This window comes from Carassius gibelio, chromosome B17 (assembly GCF_023724105.1).
Source record: "Carassius gibelio isolate Cgi1373 ecotype wild population from Czech Republic chromosome B17, carGib1.2-hapl.c, whole genome shotgun sequence".
In the NCBI taxonomy this organism is placed as follows: domain Eukaryota; kingdom Metazoa; phylum Chordata; class Actinopteri; order Cypriniformes; family Cyprinidae; genus Carassius; species Carassius gibelio.
Genome location: NC_068412.1, coordinates 12,529,356 through 12,547,870, shown reverse-complemented (window position 1 = coordinate 12,547,870; position 18,515 = coordinate 12,529,356). Strand labels below are relative to the sequence as shown.

Here is an 18,515-nt window from a genome sequence, read left to right as displayed (position 1 = left end):
TTAATAAGACAATACAGTTATTCATTTGTTGTTCATGTTGCATTTACTAAAGTTAACAGTTAGCCTACTGCTTTTAGTTGTGAAAATATTGCCTTATAGTAAATGAACAAATTTTACATTAACTAAGATTAATAAATGTTATAGAAGTATTGATAGTTTATTAACAAATTTACCAAATTTTTAAAACGACTTGTGGGGGGTGATAGAGGATGAAATAGCCTACAATTTTTAGAATTTAAAACTGCACTATATACATTGACAAACACATGAAATAAATAAATACATAATTTTAAATGACACAAATAACATCATCTGAATCTGCTGCTTGTTTAACTGGATTGTAATTTCATGGATTTACACTGCAAACAATTGTAGATAACCACTTATTAGACTCCCAGTTTCCACTGCACATTCATGGAAGAGGAAAACACTTGTTGTAGTGCATCAAAAGCCTGTCATTTCTTGTACATTTAGAGATTTGCAAGTAAACAGTATATTCTTGCCAATGTTGGGAAGGTTACTTTGAAAATGTTATAGGTTACAAGTTTCCCTATTTCAAATTAATAGGTAATGTAACTATTTCAATGAATTTATTATTAAGGCAATGTAACAGAATTCATGTGAATACTTTTTGATTACTTTTCTAAATTTCCAATGTTTTCAAGTCCTAATCATTTTTAAACATGTAAACCAGGCAGGGTTAACCTTACAGTAGCACTAAACACTGATTACTCTCAGACTTAAAATTTTAATCACTTTAATTGATAATAATTTAATTTAAAAGCACAGCCACCACAAAATCAGACTTTAGCACTTCTTTTTCCTTTGAGATCATTCTGAGGTAGGCTACACATTTAATATCATAACGAGAAATAGTTATGATACTTATTTGCATAGTTGACAGGAAACACTGGCATCTAACAATGCCTTGGTGGTAAAACAATTAATCTAAAAAAATAAAGCATATAAATAATCCCAATTAAAACAGTTTTTAAATAAGCATGTGTGTCCTATTGTGTGTCCTAAACCACTGAAACATTGGTGTCTCTTATTGCAATTTATAAAATATTTACACATAACTAGTTATTACCCAAAACCGACCAACATTATTCCCAAGCTTTGTCAAATCTCCAGGGCTTGTGATCAGGGTTCGTTTGCTCTCGCCTGACTCCTCCCCCGAGTTCGATGCGCTCGTCTCTCGGCTCTGCTCAGGCTTGTCAGTGCGGGCGAGAGCGCTGCTAAACATGGCGTCGGACGGGATGATTTTAACCAACCACGACCACCAAATCCGAGTTGGAATATTGACAGGTAAATACGAAATGACAATAGCTCATTTTACACCTTGTCGCTCGTGCTGGTCTGTGCGTTCGTGCTGTCGCCCGCTGCTGTTTGTCGTGCCGGTGGTGATTCCTATCTGAGCGAGTTCTGCCCGTCTATCGCTCGCGTTCCTCGACTCATTCGCAAAAGCTGTGTGTTTATTTATCTGCATGTTCTAATATTCATTTCTACATCTATGCGATAATGTATCCGGCTCTATGAGATCTGCCTTTGGTCTGTCATGCAGCACAGCTCAGTGTCAAGACAACAGTTTGTGTGATGAATTATTCATAGATTGTACGCAAGACATCCACATACCATACAGCAGAACGTTGGAAAACCCTCTTATATCTGTGAATGAACTCTCTGATCGCTGCCATGTGTCTGTTTATTGTTATATTAACCTGTGTGGTGGTTGAATAGTGCTGCTATGTAGATAAGTGTTGGTATCTGGAGTTGGTCACGCAGTGTTTTTTTCTTTTTTTTTTCTCATGGATTTCTGCACAGCAGCATCTCAGCTTCGGGTTTGCATTGAGGCTGTATTTATACACATGCATGCTAATATATTAATATATACAGCGTCTCGTGCAATAGACACATCCACTCAGGAATGCACATTAAACACGACTTTCAGGGTTAGCAATAATGCTTTCACTATGCACGCGATTAAGTGGTGTTCTCGTGCATGCGTTTGAATCGTCTTCATTGATCGCATCCCAATTTTGGCTAAAAACGGGAGTGAAGCAGCCGCCTTCTTGTTAAATATCGCTGCCGTAGCTTCCTCTCGGGAACAGGGGGAATGGGTGATGAATAGCGATGTCCGATTCGTGAACGAGTCAGATCTTTATAATGAATCTGTTCACGACTGGAGGAAGAAACTCTTCGTTTATGAGTCAGATTGGTCGAATGTCAGTCTGAGTGATTCTGACTCATTAACTCATCGATTCGAGAACCGTTTTTCGAACATGTCTCACTCTAAATAATATGCAGAGTTCCATAAAAAGGGTTAACCTAGAACTTAATTATGTGACAGTTGTATCAACAAGCATGAATGTTTGGTCGCATTAGCAACATTATGACAAAATGTGTCAATAGTTTAGCAGTGAGTTGCTCATCGTTGCTAATTTGTTTGACAAAGTTGAACCTGCTTCGAAATGAGTGTAGGGACATTTTTTTTTCGCTAAATTTACTCATTTTCTTGAATTTTGCCCTGGCAAGTTTGATGATTAAAAAATAAATAAATAAAACAGCCTATATAAAAACACGCAACAACTTTTACATTGGTTTTGTAAATGTTAGTGATCATTTATGATCTGAATGATAACTACTACAAATGGAAGCAGGGCACATTAAATTACAATAGTAAACTTTATTAACAAAGTTTACTTTGAAAAGCTTCATAAACCGCATTATGTGCCTTCAACTGGTTTTATTGGAAGGTTTTAGAGCATGTAATATACCACAACCGGATGTCAGGGATCACGTCGTGATGACATAAAAGAATCACTCAATCGTTTTTTTTAATTGGTTCTTTGCTTAAATGTAAATTAATCAGACTTGCCATCACAAGTGATGAAATGCATACACTGACTGAATGCAAATGTCAGTGACTTTGCAGTGTGTCACATATTCATGACATTCCTCTTGGTGTGTTTCCGTGAGCCTATTCCATGAGCACAAGCCTCAGAGATGCTTGTCGCGAGGGGGAATGGCATAAAACATTGTGGGAATCCCCCTCCCCCCACCACACACATACACACCCCTGTATAAGCATGACTGCTGACCAAGGGTGCTGTCCACTGTTTTTGGTTCTGAAAAGCCAACAGACTCATATTTGTGCTTTCCTCAGCTTTGTGGAGCCGTAACGGAAATATATTTGAAGAAAATGAGAGGGAATTTCACGAGGACATTATACACACCCCTCCTTTTTTTTTTCTCTTATACTAACATCAGCTGATCTAGTCCATCATTAGTCGCAGTCACGCCTAGCCCTTCTAGGAGATTGGTTAGCATGCCTGCACTGTGTAGGGGCATTTCGTGGAAGCTCACGCTTATTGATGAGGAACTCTGTGTGTGTTGAAGTGTGTGTGTGTAAAGGTATGACCAAGCACATAGAACTATGGAACGCGCATACTTAATCTTGAGCAAGTGACACATTGTAGTTTCTAGACAGTTGTGCATTGACAAGCAAAAACCTTTTGACCTCTTGTTTATAATGTTGTAAAGTAGTGAAATGGAAACACAGCAGGGGCTATCAAAAGTGGCTTAGTCTAAAAATAGGTCTCTAAAATGTTTAAACTATGCATTAAAATTGCACACAAATAGAATTTAAATTAGAAAGGATTGATTTTGTGCTATTCAAAGTTGATTTGTTTTGGTGTGTATTTTTTGGGTAGCAGGCGAGACTGAGTCTGCATGCTCTGCAGATTTCCGAGTGGTTTCCAGGCAAATGTTATCATTGTTCCAAGTGCTGTCTGGTATTAGAAATGTTTAACACATAACATTTATAGCCTGGGACATTTAGGGGGAAATATTGAATGAGTATAGAAGACAAATACAGAAATCTCTGGAGTCTCAAGGTTGTGGTTGAATGCTGAGCTTAGAGGCTTTAATTTTTGGAAGGGTGTTGATTTAGTTTTTTCATAGAATAGTAAAATATTTATGTATCCTACAAACCACCTCTGGAAGGGGATTGTGATATTGAACTGAATTTGTTGTGCTGTTAGTGCCATATATTTACTTCATTCATCAGGTTTGCTCAACCAAACATTTTTTTTTCCTTCTGAATCCTTGAGCTGTAGTTGCATGCTATGGAGGGTCAGAATCATTTATCGCTAAGTCGTTGGTTCCTCTTTGATATCTGATACATGAAATGACACATAGAGAAAAAGTGCAAGCTTTTAGATCGTTTTCTCTCCAGCTCTCATCTTTCCATTCAAAGGTGCCAGCATCAGAGTTACATTCACGGCTGTGGATGCTGTCAGGGCTTGTCTCTGAGGTGTTCAGAGCAATCCTCCTGGTGGGCAGGGCTCCTCCTTCTGAACAGCTGTCGTGCTTCAATGAATAAACTGAAGTCAGGTACATGATTTACCCAAACGAAAGGAAAAATAATTAAAAAAATTTCACCTCATGTCATGTGCAGGGATTAGGGCTGCACGATAAATCGAAATTAAATCGAAATCATGATTAAAACAGAAGCTGTGATTGTCATGCATATATTTCAGTGAAGCACGACTCTGTGATGAGTAGTACATCTCCGTCCAAAGGCCGTAGGGCGTTCTTGCACTGAAACCCAAAATACACTTTGCAGAAGAAACCTAGGAAATCCCTATAGCAGTTGCTGCATAAACAGAAGGTTTAAATGCTTTTAATTGATCCAGCGTGATTAATAAACAAATGACTACAGCAATATATGGTTTATCTGAGTTCTTATTATTATAATTTTCATTATAATAAAGTATAGTGGTTGACTGATATTGTTTTTTTGACAGCCGATGCTCATGCCGATATCATGGAAAGCACGGGGCCCAAAGCCGATATAATAATTAAAAAAAGTAAAACCAGGCTAACACTCATTTAACATACAGCACACAGTGTACATGACCTGAATATGACAGTGGGCAAATGCATAAAGCGCAGCATTATTTGAAATCAGAAATTTAAAGTTTAAAGCATTCAATTAACATGGACCAACCATCACACAGTGAATACACGTTCATTCATACTGGATACAAATTCACACTTCACAAGATCTCCCAGCTGGATTCTACTAAGTTTGCAAGGTTTGTGGATTAGCCATTCGAAGATTTGTTTAAACTATATAAATGCTTATTTGCTTAATGCTGACGGCAAATGAGAAAGTATTCAAATATTTTCCTTTCTTTTACTAATAATATAAAAGCAATAGTTATAATACTTTGTGTATATATTTTAATTTTGTTAAAATGTTTTATATGATTATTAGTAGGGATGGGTACCGAAACCCGGTATTAAAAAGGGCCCCGGGGCTAAATTATGAAAGACTGTAGTATCAGTAAAATCTGACGGCATCGGTTCTGCTTTCTGTACAGGAGGAGAAAACATTAATGTACTATGTATTTTTGCTTAATAATGTTATTGTGCACATTTTATCTCACCAAACATTTCTAATGTGCGATCATATTAAGATGTTTGTCTGTGAGATCTGCGATATCTCTCATGCACGCAGCCGAGGCTGTCTGTCAGTCACACACACACACACACACCACAACGAGCGCTGCACACGCATAACAGTACTCATAACTCCCGCTTAATAATAAAGAGTGACGATGGCGAAGAGATTTGCTTAATAATGTTATTGTGCACATTCTATCTTACCAAAAATGTATAATTTGCGATATTATTATTAAGACGTTTGTCTGTGAAATCTGTGAGAAATCTCTCATGGGCACCGCGGAGGCTGTCTGTCAGTCACACACACACAACAATAATTTTTGCATGTAAGGGCGGAAACACAAGCAATCTGTCAAAGCATCTTTCAAAAGTACATTATGTGCAGACAGAGAAATGCAAAGTTTTCGACTGCCTAACACAACACAAAGTAACACAACACAAAGTAGCGATAAGAATACCATTAAAGTACCGGACCGTTAAGCAGTACCGGTAAGAGTAGTAATACCGTTAAAACCTTAACGATACCCATCCCTAATTATTAGACAGGCTTCTATCAGTATTAGACAGACCTGTTAACAAAGTGTTAGTGCCACCTTCTCATTATATTAATGGGTATTATATGCTGCATTACTTTGTGAAGGGTTAATCCCTATGCACTCATTCCTTTGAGAAATGAGGTATGTAAAAACTATACCTTATAGCAAATTTTTGTGTCATCTTCCCGAGCCAATTAAGGAGGTGCTATCATTGCACATCTAAACCTCTGCGAAGAATCATGGGAGCAAAGTCTCCATCAGTTGAACCCTTTGACATTATTTTAAAGGAAGCTTTGAAGTGGGCAATTTTGACCACAGGTTTGGAATGACCCTTCAATATGGCGGCCATGATTGTTTTCACTCCAAAGTACACATTCCAAGGGTTTCCATTTGGAACACAGTGATAGAGTGATGCAGGAATTAGTTCCTACAACCAGAAATTCAAGTTTTTGAACTTTCCATTCTGTTATCCCAAAGTTAATGGATTTTTGGTTAAATGGCTGAAATAAGGACATGATTTATTTGAGCTTTTACATGTTTTGAAAAAGCTGGTTGCTGACAATTGGTTACATGGGACTGCAAAGGTTGTCTGGGACATTAAATGACACCATGACAAACCCTGACAAAACTCATCTACTCACTAGTCTGCTTTTACAGCTCTTTACATTTATACTTGTGCTCTTGCAAACTATTCCAACTCTTTAGACTAGTTTTAAATGAAGATTCAAAGAGTTGCCAGAAGCTTAGTGGTAGTGACGTTTAAGTCATATGTCGATTGTGTAGATCTTAATAGCATGATTTTAACGTTTACTACTGCTGATTGCATTTAGGCTTCGAAATTTGTGTTCATTTTTGAAGATTAGCCTATCTTGATCTCATAAACTTCTTATTTTCTACTGTTGTCCATATTCTAATAGAACAAATCCTTTTGGCTTTTGAAGGAACCAAGTTGATGCTAATTTCCAGGTTGGCCTACAAAAATACATCATCGCTGCATTCCAATTTATTATAACAAGCACTCTATCATAGCAATCCATTAAATTCTCTAATCGTTGCATTGAATTTCTACATCCTGGTCACCTGTGAGCTGCTCTGTCCACTTGAGATCCACCTTCAGATGTAGTTGCTCATTGCCATTGTGGTGTCAAAGCATGTTAGCACCCTTGTGAAGGGTATCTTTGTGCTAACACTCAAACAGCTCTCCAAAAGTTTACACTTCAAGTCCCTTTAACACCTCCTGAAACCCTCCAGTGGCGAAGGAGCAGACACTTGAATAGCAATTGGGAACTCATGTGCCAGATTTAAAGGCAATAGAGGACCTTGTATTTGAAAGACATGGGCCTCTGCCAAGATCTAATCTCAGCTGAGCGCAACAGTTGCCATTAATAAGCCTTAATGAAAGATAGTTCAGATGTCAGTCCCCAGGTATCGTTTCGAAGCCATCAGTATTGAATTACAGGGGCATAATTGCACAGGTGTTTGAAATTCAGACAAGATCAGCCCCGGAGAGCGCAGATAACAGAGCATTCTGGTCAGTGTTCTCAGAACGGCTCATGAAATCAAAGCAAAAGGCAAATGTGTGGCTTTTACGTAGTAGTGGTTTATGTGAATACTCTTTCACATGTAGACACAGATGACATTTTTGTGGATTTATTTATGCTCCTTTTTCTGTGACTGTAGTTACCCTTTGAGGATGTAGAATACAAATGACTTCAGCATGATGTATATATACATTTATGTTATTCGAAAGTTCAGCATCCCATAGATTTCACCACAGAAGCATAAGGGTGTATTTGTGCATAGGTTTGAAGGCTACTGTCAAGTTAATGGCTATGTACTATTTAATTCCTGAGGTGTTTTGCTGTAAAAATTGCTATGCTCGTGCACAATGTTTTACGTCAATCCAGTTTCTTTGCCATCATATGGACCAACCATAGAGACCAATCGAAAGCCGTTTTCATTCTGGTAAACGCATTATGCAGAAAGTATTTTCAGTTTAGCAGATTATTAATCTATTCCATCGAGGGATTTCTGTCCAGATGTGGGCGAGATGAAATTGCATGCTCATGATAAATCCACTGCAGTTGTTATCTGCATATGTTTAGAGCTCAGATCTCTCAGCATGGGCACAAGAATTTCTTTTTGAAGCGGATTATCTTTGAAGCATCTTTCTGCCGTTTAGAGAGCCATAGCTCGTACTGAGATATACTTAATGTAAGTCTCGGTTATAATGTAACCCCATGGCAATGATGTATTCTTTGAAATGCCTAAGGGGCCCACTTAGTCCAACTCGAACAGACAGAATTAAAATGGAAGGTTTTTTTCGCAAGTACGACGCAGAGATTTACAGTTAAACACTAGGTAGCTGAGTTTAAAAAAAATGAATCTTTATTATAGCTATTATTTTACATAAAGACATTCTTTCATGCAGAGTTATTTTGGTTATTATTTTACATATACTTGTATGCATAGTTATTCATTATGTTTTGAAAATGTTTTACATAAAAGATTCTGACTTGCTAACTTTTTGTGGCTATTACATTACAAAGATGCTTGTATGATAAATTATTATTATTATTCTTATAATTATGCAAACAAGCATGTTTTTATGACAAAAATGCCTTGGTCAAAATAATACAATTATTATTCTGACTCTTATTTTACATAATACATATTTGATATTTTACTTGCCTAAGTGCCAATTTTTATATTCACATCTGTTTTATGTTATATAAGAGCCTTAAGGTCGTTAAAGATTTAGTTATTTATTGAAATGTGAGTCATGTCTTCTATGTCAATCTGCTATGACTGTTAAACATATTTTACTGGATAGTTTTTAATGTAAAACATTTTTACTCAGAGATATGTTTAACTGATGCATTTAAAAAGTAATGAGCTACAGTTAATTACATGTTTAGTATTATATTAATTGTAAAAGTTTTATGTAGTTTTTTTTTGTGAATTGCATGATTTATGTTATTCTTTTTGTTTTCGCCAAGATACCTTTGATGCTGACATGCATTTAAAAATAATTATATGCAAGATTTACAGTGTATTATTCCCATCTGGTTTTATCATTGTTTAATTACACATTTATTTTGTCAAGAAGGTCACCCAGCTAAGATCTCCCACTCTCCCACTCTCCCACTCTGCTATAGGTGTCCCTGCTGACTGACAGTTCTCTGTCCTCTCGCAGTTTTCCAGCGGGGTTGGCTCCAAGGCCTGCCTCTGTTACCACACCACAAGCTCTATTCATAAATGCATAATGGCTCATGAACGTGTTGGCACTGTGTCTGTGTCTTGCTGGGGATTTGGAGCAGTGGGAAATGTGATCCAGCAGGACGTTTATACCATGCAGTCTAGCCTATGCTTCACTTCCCACTTGTACTCGGAGTGTGTGAAATTATCGGTGTGTTGTGCGTTTTACACAAACAGTGTGTTTGACCTTCCTACAGCCAGACAGAAACCTAAGTTTTATTTGTTTTTCTAAGGAATAGTTCTCCCAAAAATGAACATTTTGGCCATCCAAATGTTTGCTCACCAGTGGGTGACCAATTGGTTCCGTCGGAATGAGAGTCAAAACAGCTGATATAAACATCACAATAATCCCATACTAATCCACATCCAGTCCATCAGTTAATGTCGTGAGAAGTGAAAAGCTGCATGCTTTTGTAGAAACATATCCATCATGAAGGCATTTTAACTTTAAGGTTCACTTCTGGCCAAAATATGAGTCCATGATCCATTATAACACTTTCTGCATTGAAAAAGCCTTTACCCTGTTCTGTTGTCCTCTCACATCAGAATCCACCAACATATGTTTAGAACGTTGGACTCTTTTTGCTTGTAAACACAGAAGAGCAGATTTCTCTCCTGATTCATACGAGATAACATTTTTACTGGAGGAAGTTTTATTATGGATTGTTGACTCATATGTTGGCTAGAAACAATTTGTTTCTTACAGCTTAATTGATGGAGTCATGTGGATTACTTGTGGATTATTGTGATGTCTTTAGCTGATGGCAACCATTAACTGCAGAGGATCCATTGTCCATTAAATAGAGAGAAATCCTAAAAAGTTTTGCTCAAAAAACATAATTTCACTAGGACTGATTCGCGGAAATCAAAACGGGGACGATAATAGTTGATCACCACCCAATAAAATTGTCATTTATGCATTAGCTCCGCCCACTAACGGAGAAAGTGGCCGAACTTAAAAGCTGAAAAAATTCAAAGGAATGTGATTTTGACAGGAAAATATAACAAAGATTATTGTTAACTTGTAGCTGAATAATTCTGCATGTTATTTAAGCCTCTCTCTCTTGCTCGCTCTCTCTCTCTGTCACTTTGCGCTACTGAGAGATAGCGATGGCGAGTTGTGCGCCTTCACACTAGAGTTTACGGTTTGCCAAATTAACACAGGTGCTCTGCGCATCCATTGACATGAACTGAAAAATATCACTGATCGCTTGATGGAGAATGAAACTCTGAAGCACTAAGTAAGAGTTTTTGGCGAGTGAAAATATATCTGTGCTAAACTTATACTCAGCCTCCAACTGGCGAGTAAACTCTAAGGATTTATTAGTCATTGGCTAATATCATTTAGTCGCCCAGAGCGAAGATTTAGTTACATATGCTAGTTATTTACTTGCAGATACATCAGATTTTTTCCAAGTGTCTTCTTGGTATCCAAATGAAAGTCAGCGTGTTTACTTGTTTAGCTGGTTTTGACATGTGTTTTGCACAGACGGGGTTAGTAAGCAATTCCACTCCAGCAGTATCATGTCACCATGTGTACTGTTACGGTTACATTGTTGAAACAGTGCAGTATTTAAATGTGTGCATAGAAACCTACATGTCTCCTAGGCTTCAGTCGCTAGTATGTTTACTGTTAACACATTTCTTGTTTCTTGTTAAGACACTGAGGGGGACAAGTCAGAGTCATTGTCTGTAGTAATCAATGTGATAAACATACACATGCTGAACATAGACGTTAGGCCAGCAACTGTGATTTAAACATTAGTAGCAGAAGTGCTGCAGACATTGATTTATGTCCATGTTGCATGAAGTTTTGGTGTGGCAATTTTTCAATCTTGGTGTGAGTTTTTAATTAAACATAATTATGTTTAATGAAATATAAGCATATCTTTGTACTGAACTTTTCTCCAGGCATGAAACATTTGAGATATATTAGGGATGTATGATATTGGATTTTGCTGATATCCAGTATGCGATATATTTGTTTTGTTCTGTTTTTTTTTTCTTTCTTTCTTTTGATGTTTTATATTGCTTACAGTAGCTCTGATGATGTAATCACTATTTTCATTTATTTACTTTAGTAAAATATTAAGTGGTCCAATTACTGCCTCCTCTCTTTCCCCTTAAAAAACATTTGTAAGTTATTGTTAGTTGCTCCAATATGAGTGCTAAAAATAGATTGTCTTCTATAAACATCTATGTAAATGAGAAACAGATTTTGTTTATTCATAAGAAATTGATATGCTCAAATGCTACTGAGATCCATTCCAGTATGGCAACATATCCGTCTAACAAGATATAATTATATACGATTATGACTCTTATTTCAGAGAACTCGTGCCTTTTTTGCCTCTCTAATTATCAAGAAATGACCTTTGGCCTCCCTTGTCCCATGATGCCCCGAGAGCTGGCCTTGAAATGGTGTATTTTTCACGCTGGCCCCCTGACTGCTGATTAAATGGACTTCTGAAGGGGTTCATGGCTGGTCATAAATTTATCACATGCTCAACCATTAGAGTACACAGAGCAGCACAGATAACAAGATGCGTGCAAATTACACACAGCAGTGTTTTGCATCCTTCAGAATCGAATTGAGAATGCTTTTAAAATTCCAGCTCACTTGCTGAATTTCTAATATTTTAATCAGTGATGTAGAAGCTACATATAAGAATGTGTAAAATGAATGCATACACACAGACACACTAGCGCATTGGCTAAAATGCGGCAGCGTTTGATAGTTAGCAAGCAAGAGCAGAGGCTGAAAATGAGCACGGTAATCCTCATGCAGTTTTAATCTGCCTTTAATCATTACTCTCATTACACCCTCCACTGTCAACGGCACTCAAAACACACATCCGTTCAACGCTAGACACATCCAACTCTGAATACATAGAAGAAGGCCTGTGTGTTTAAGAACATGGTTATGGTTTTTTGATTGGGTGAGCAAATGTAGTATTATAGAATAGCTTTTGTAATTCGTCAGATATGCTGGGTAATATATTTTTATATCAAATATTTGTATTAATCTTTTTTTTTCATGATTGTGAGCATGTCACTGGTGGTGATGTGAACATGTACACGTCACGTGCTGGGATTCAGAGTTGTATTTTCTTGTGGAGCAAGGCCTGTTACAGCTTGTATTGTTTTCTGTTTAATAGCCATAAAAAAGCACATCATTATTTGTATCCTCGTACTTCTAATTCGTGACTGGTGTTTTGTTTTTTGCTCTCCTCTGTATTTCCATGTTCATCACTTCTCAGTGGAGCTTACATTTCACCTGGGGGTGTCGAATTTAATCATTGCATCGATGCATTGCAATGTGTACGTGGACCATTCTGCATTGATGCAGTAATAGACTATAATCGATAAAAGCCTATGACGTAATTTGCATATGCGCTTATCATACAGTATTAAAGGCTGCGTTTACACTTGGCCCATTATCCGATCAGAAGCGCGTTTACACTTGTCTTTTCAATCTGTATGTGACAACATCCGGATACTGGTCGCATGTTAATGCCAAGTGCAAAGCAACAGAGTTTCACAAGTGTGTTTATTTGTTCCTGTCATTCCGGTGACGAAATTCGCCTCCAAGTGATACGGGTCTTGATTCGGAACCATCTGTGTTTTGTTAGCAATCGAGGCGCATGTGCTTATGAATCTTTAGCTCCGCCCACAGCGCACCTCCAGGAGCATGGCTATTTTTTGAAGACTATCTTTCTTTTATAAATATGATCAAACTTATGACTCATTGGAGATAGAAGAATGCAGTACTACTCATTTTAGGTACTCAAGATTAACATGAGATTGAGGGACACTGTGTGTGTTATGTCTCCTTTTCCCTGCCGGAGCCTTGTGTAGTACTTTTTTTTTTTTTTTTATGATGGATGGACACACTTTCTTTTGCTTGAAAATCTTCCAAATCAAACCCTTTCACTGCCATTATAAAGAGCCAGGACATTTTTTAAATATAACTTTGTCTGAAAGAAGAAAGTCATATATACTATTGGATGGCTTGAGGGTGGGTAAATCATGGGGTCATTTTAATTTTTGGGTGAACTATGGTTTTAAGGACCTGGGTTGAGTGTTGGTCTCAGGAAACAAGATATTGTTTCCAGTTAAGACCATCTTTATCATGAGTCACTATTACTACTTTTATTCAAATATTAACTTTTTAAATATTTTGAATTAAATCTATGTTTTTTGTAATATAAAGCACTTTAAAAAACAACAACCTTTTTTTTGCTCTTTAAATGTAAATATAGATACATTTTAAATAAATTTTTTTTTTTTTTATTAATGTAAGTGACAAATTGACTGGACAGGCAAAAAAAAAAAAAAAAAAATCCTTATTGTTGATGCCTGAACAGCTCGGTTATATTCCGGGAACACTTCTCACAGTGAGGTAGAAACTGTATCAGTAACAGTACAAGAGACCCATATGGTGGAAACAGACTGTGTGAGAGAGAGAATCTGCCAAAGTGTCTCAGTAATGATCTCTTCTCTTAAACATGCCTTCCCATCTGAATGTGCCTGCGTTCTGTTGGACCATGTCTGGATGAATAAATTTACTCAGGCCTTATCTGGACACAGTGTGACTGGAGCGTTTTAGATAATAGAATACAGACATTAATCACAGCCCCCCCTCACCCACGGCTAAAGGAACCCCCTTGAATCAAATGGACATGCTGCTCTTTAGGTTTATGTAACCTGTTGGAGTGTGTGTTTCAGAGCGAATGTGATTTGTTAATGTTTTCTTCGCTTGGCATTATTTCATATTTCTGTGAGTGCAACATTTTGGAGGTGGGTAGTGCCCATTCTGAGAAGAGGGTGGTAAGTTTCTCTCTTCATCAAGTAGACATGTCAATTCATTTGATTCAAGAAAGAAGGGTTGTTCTTGCTAAAAAGATAAGGACATGGCTAGGTGTTGGGCAAGCAAGCTTTTCTGTGCCAAACAAGAAGTCATTTAACCAATTCTATTATACAAACAACTAACCAGGTATGATGCAATAACTGCTCTCTCCATGTGAGTTTCAGTTTTTTGTCCCAAGCAGCTGCAACCAGAAAAGTGAGTTTTGTCGAAGACATTATTATTTTTGCACTGACATGCCTGCCCCCATGAAATCTCCAAATTTGTGTTTAACGTAGGGTATGTTAAACATCAAATATTTCCAGTTGGCTATAATAGCTGTGTCACAGAGCCACTGAGATATCCATTAATGTTGTGTCATATATTTTATATTTACACATACATCTAAAAAAATATATATATATTTTGAAATATTAATAATATTTAAATATTTGACATTTCTCATTATTATCAGTGTTGAAAACACTTGCTTGTTGCTTGTTTATTTACTTATGTGGAAAATGATTCAGTTTTTGTTTAAGATTCTTTGATGAATAAATTATAAATGTTTTTACTGTCACTTTTGAATACAAGCCGTTGCTGAATAACTATTAATTTCTTAAATAAATAAATAAATCTTACTGACCTGGTGTATAAGTAATAATAATAATAATAATATAGTAATAGTAATAAAAGTAATAATACTTGTTGTTATTATGATCATTGTGACTTCATGGTAACATACTGTATATCCACATTAAAAATATTTCTTTGCAATCTTGAAAATTTATTTGTGCATTCATACACTATCTCTTGCAAATTGTGTGTTATATATCAGGCTTTTTTTTTTTTCTTTTTTTTTTTTTTTTAGGTATTAAAGGCGAAATAAATCCAATCTGGTGCATCTGTATAACGGGGTGTCTTCAGTTTGCAGAGCAGTGTTAAAATAACTTCTGGCTGCTCTTAAAGAAACCTTGCCAGTCTCAATGAAAAACTATTTATTCTAACCAATTTTTCGAAGCAGTGCTATTTGTTTTGAATAACCCTTTATAATGCTAATTGAAGCACACCACAATTAGGTAATATGAGATAGCCGTAGAGATGTGTTTGGTGAGAGTGACTCGCAGAAATGAGAGACTGGAGGAGTGGAGGTGAGTCCGCAGGCATCTGTCTGGAGAACACTACTTTTGTGAAAAAGACTTCTTGATTCATTCTCTGTGTTTCTCTTCATTTTTTTTTTATGCAATCACTCACACATTCGGTGATTCTCCAAACACACAGATGCACAAAGTGAATGAACAGAGCACCTTAAAATTAGCGTGTTGTGTGAGACCCAGGGAGTCATTCCACAGCAGATTAAGCTTCCGATTCGGATGCAGAGCTGGTTTGTGGGATTACAGCCCAACTGAGTCTTCATCTGCAGTGTCTGTCTAGTGAAGGGCAAGAAACCATTTTCACAAACTGGTATGCAACTTGAAGTTCTCTTGTTTTATGTGCATATTAGAGACATTTGAGAAGAGATAGTTTACCCAAAAATTAAATTTCTTTCCAAATTTATTCAGCATTATTATTTCAAACTTGTCTTTTGTTCGTCTTTAAAACACAAATTAAAGGGAGATGCTGTGATGCTGCTGACGCGTGGATCTCATGAACACGTATTGAAAGAGAGTAAATTGTTGAATAAAGTCGTTATTTTAGTTTTTTTTTTTTTTTAGCACGAAACATATTCTTGTAGCTCTATAACATTACGATTGAACCACTAAAAAAAATTTTTTTTTTTACGATGTCCTAACTACCTTTTTGGTCATTGAAGGGGTTAGTTGTATTGTCTATGCAGGATCAGAAAGCTTAATAAATGGAGGTCTTAATAGGTTTTGGGATGGCATGTGGGTGAGTAATTAATGAAATTATTTTTATTTTGGGGTGAACTATTCCTTTAAGATATTTTTATAAAACCTGAGAGATTTGTCCCTCCATTTAAACTCCATTACATTACATTGCAACATTGACAAAAACATTCAAAACGTTCATAAATGTAACCCAAATTAATTAAGTGGTTTAATCCAAGTCTTCTCAAGATTCTTTTTTTTTTTTTTTTTTTGTGAACAATGCTTTTAATCCAGAAATCTAATAAGGAGTAGGATCATTTTAAACAGAATTGATGAGAAACTTTTTACCACATCACTCTGAGGATAATACGAGGCTAGCGTCTTTATATTTTTGGGCTTTTGCCACTTTTATTTTTAGAGGTTGTCGTAGGGCTTAGAAAGTCATGCGATATCACGAGTTAGCACATCAACATTTCTGGCTGACTTTAATTTCTGTTATATTTATCTGTTTTAAAAGGAAGATGTGTTGGGAGATATTAAAATAGCTTTTAGTTTGTCACAGTCTTACACCATGATTTGCTACCTGCTATTGCTAGTCAAAGTCTGGTGATATCAGCTAAACGTTTTCATTATAGAGTCTATGAGATATTTTGGCATGCCCCATCTACTGTAAGCATTTTTGTTTCGTTGCGCTTGTTTTGTTATTGTGTGGTCTTGGTGTTGTTTTCACGTGTATGTGTGTTCAGTGTTGAGAGATGGGCTACATTTTGCTGACTAAGTAAGTTAGCAGTGGAGCTGCTGTGTATGATGTTTTATTAATATGCTCTGGAAAGAGAGAGAAGACGAGGGCAACTTTCAACTCATGCTTTTTAAAGGGGTCATATGAAGCGATTTCAATTTTGCCTTTCTCTATGGAGTGTTACAAGCTCTTGGTGCATAAAGAAGATCTGTAAAGTTGCAAAGACTAAAGTCTCAAATCCAAAGAGATTTTATTTATCAAATGTTTTGAAACTTTAACCGCATTAACACATTTCATTACACCAAATACACAAAACAATGTTCTTTTTAGCACCATAAAACGACCACTTTAATTCATTTTTCACTTAGGATTAGATCAGGGTATCGCTCTTTAGATTGACTTCAGAGAATATCATGAGAATATGTTTAGAGTGGATTCTGTTGATGCAGAGAGCCAGTGAGATCAGATGGCCTTCGTTTTGAAGTGCATAGTGTTTACAGAACAATTTTGGGAGTGTTTTTATTTATTTCATGAAAAAAGGCTTTACTGATTTAAATTAATTTACTTTTTATGAGGAAATCAGAAATGTTTCTTATTAGAGTACGAAAAGAAATAAAGAAATAAGCTGGCCACATAAAACACCAACAGCTTTAAAACCCAGCAGAAGCTTTTGCCAGTTGGGTGCAACGAAAAATGCAATTGGTGAGTGGTTTATCAGTTACAGATTGGTTACAAATGTCTGGGGAATTTAAAGTTACCTAATCCATATTCATGAGCATGGTTCACAATGTTTTGGGGATAATTTCTATTCTTGTATATGTGGAATAGCAAGTCTGACTGGCTAAAGGTTTTGCAAAAGTCCCAGCCCTGACTGAATTGAGATGTTGCAGCAGTGACCTGAAGCCAGCAGTTATTCAAAACAACCAAAAATACCAGTCACTTGAAGCAGTCCTGTGCAGAAAAATGCCTCCAAGCTGATGTGTTGTAGGGATGGAGTAGTATTAAGGAAATGTTAGGAAGTCATGACTGACTAAATGAAGTGCTACCAAGTACTTCCTGTCATCACTGTATAAATGTGTTTGTGTGTGTCTGTGTGTGTTTGAAGGAAAGATGATGTTGGTATTTTCTCAGTGATTTAATAAGACGCCCTTCATTTCTCTCTAAAACACATCCACTATTCTTTCACATTCCCTTCAGCACCCTGCCCCCTAAACAAATTATTATTCTTTTTCTCCGTTCCCTCCTTTGCCTTTGTGAAACGCTTATCTAGAAGCTGAGCTTTTGCAGACTCTATACGATACATTTGTATAAGGTTGCTTTGAAATGCAGCTCACAGATCTAAGTTCCATTGTGACTTTCTCTCTTCTCTCATTAACATCATCCCCTCACACACACACACACACACAATGCGTCCAGCACTGTTAACTACGTGCCTGGGGATCAGCGTGTTCCTGTCACTGATCTAATGGAGTTCATCTAAAACCTACACAGACCATCTCCCTCTCTTCTTGAAAAACCTTTTCTTTTCAGCCCTTTTTCCTTTTTCTTTCCATATCTCTCATGTTTCCAGAGCAGTCTTGCATAGTCATGAAGGTGGAGGCAGGGGGCAGTATAGACATTTATTGATTAGAACTAGAGAGAGAAGTGAGTAATAAATAAGTTGCTCTTGGGGAGTTCGTCCAGGGGGCTTCTCTGATTGGTCAGCAGGATGTTACGCATGCATGACTCTGACTGGACACATCTGAACACAGAAAAGGGCTCTAAATTATTTTGATACTAGTGCTTGAGAAGGCTGCTATTGCTTATATTTGTAAAAAAGACAAAAACCAACACAGACC

The 18,515-nt window shown here is 36.7% G+C and overlaps 1 protein-coding gene across 13 annotated transcripts in view; it reads left to right on the top strand.

Annotated features, from left to right (window-relative positions):
- The first annotated feature begins 1,152 nt into the window (after positions 1–1,152).
- LOC127976368 (gephyrin) overlaps positions 1,153–18,515 on the top strand; it is an 81,129-nt gene continuing 63,766 nt past the window's right edge. For all 13 annotated transcript variants that reach the window (XR_008157771.1, XM_052580746.1, XM_052580747.1 and 10 more), the window contains exon 1: positions 1,153–1,308. Coding sequence is in view for 12 of the 13 variants with exons in the window: in XM_052580746.1 (XP_052436706.1) it covers positions 1,245–1,308 (64 nt within the window). In the remaining variant the exon portion in view is untranslated. The remainder of the gene's footprint in view (positions 1,309–18,515) is intronic.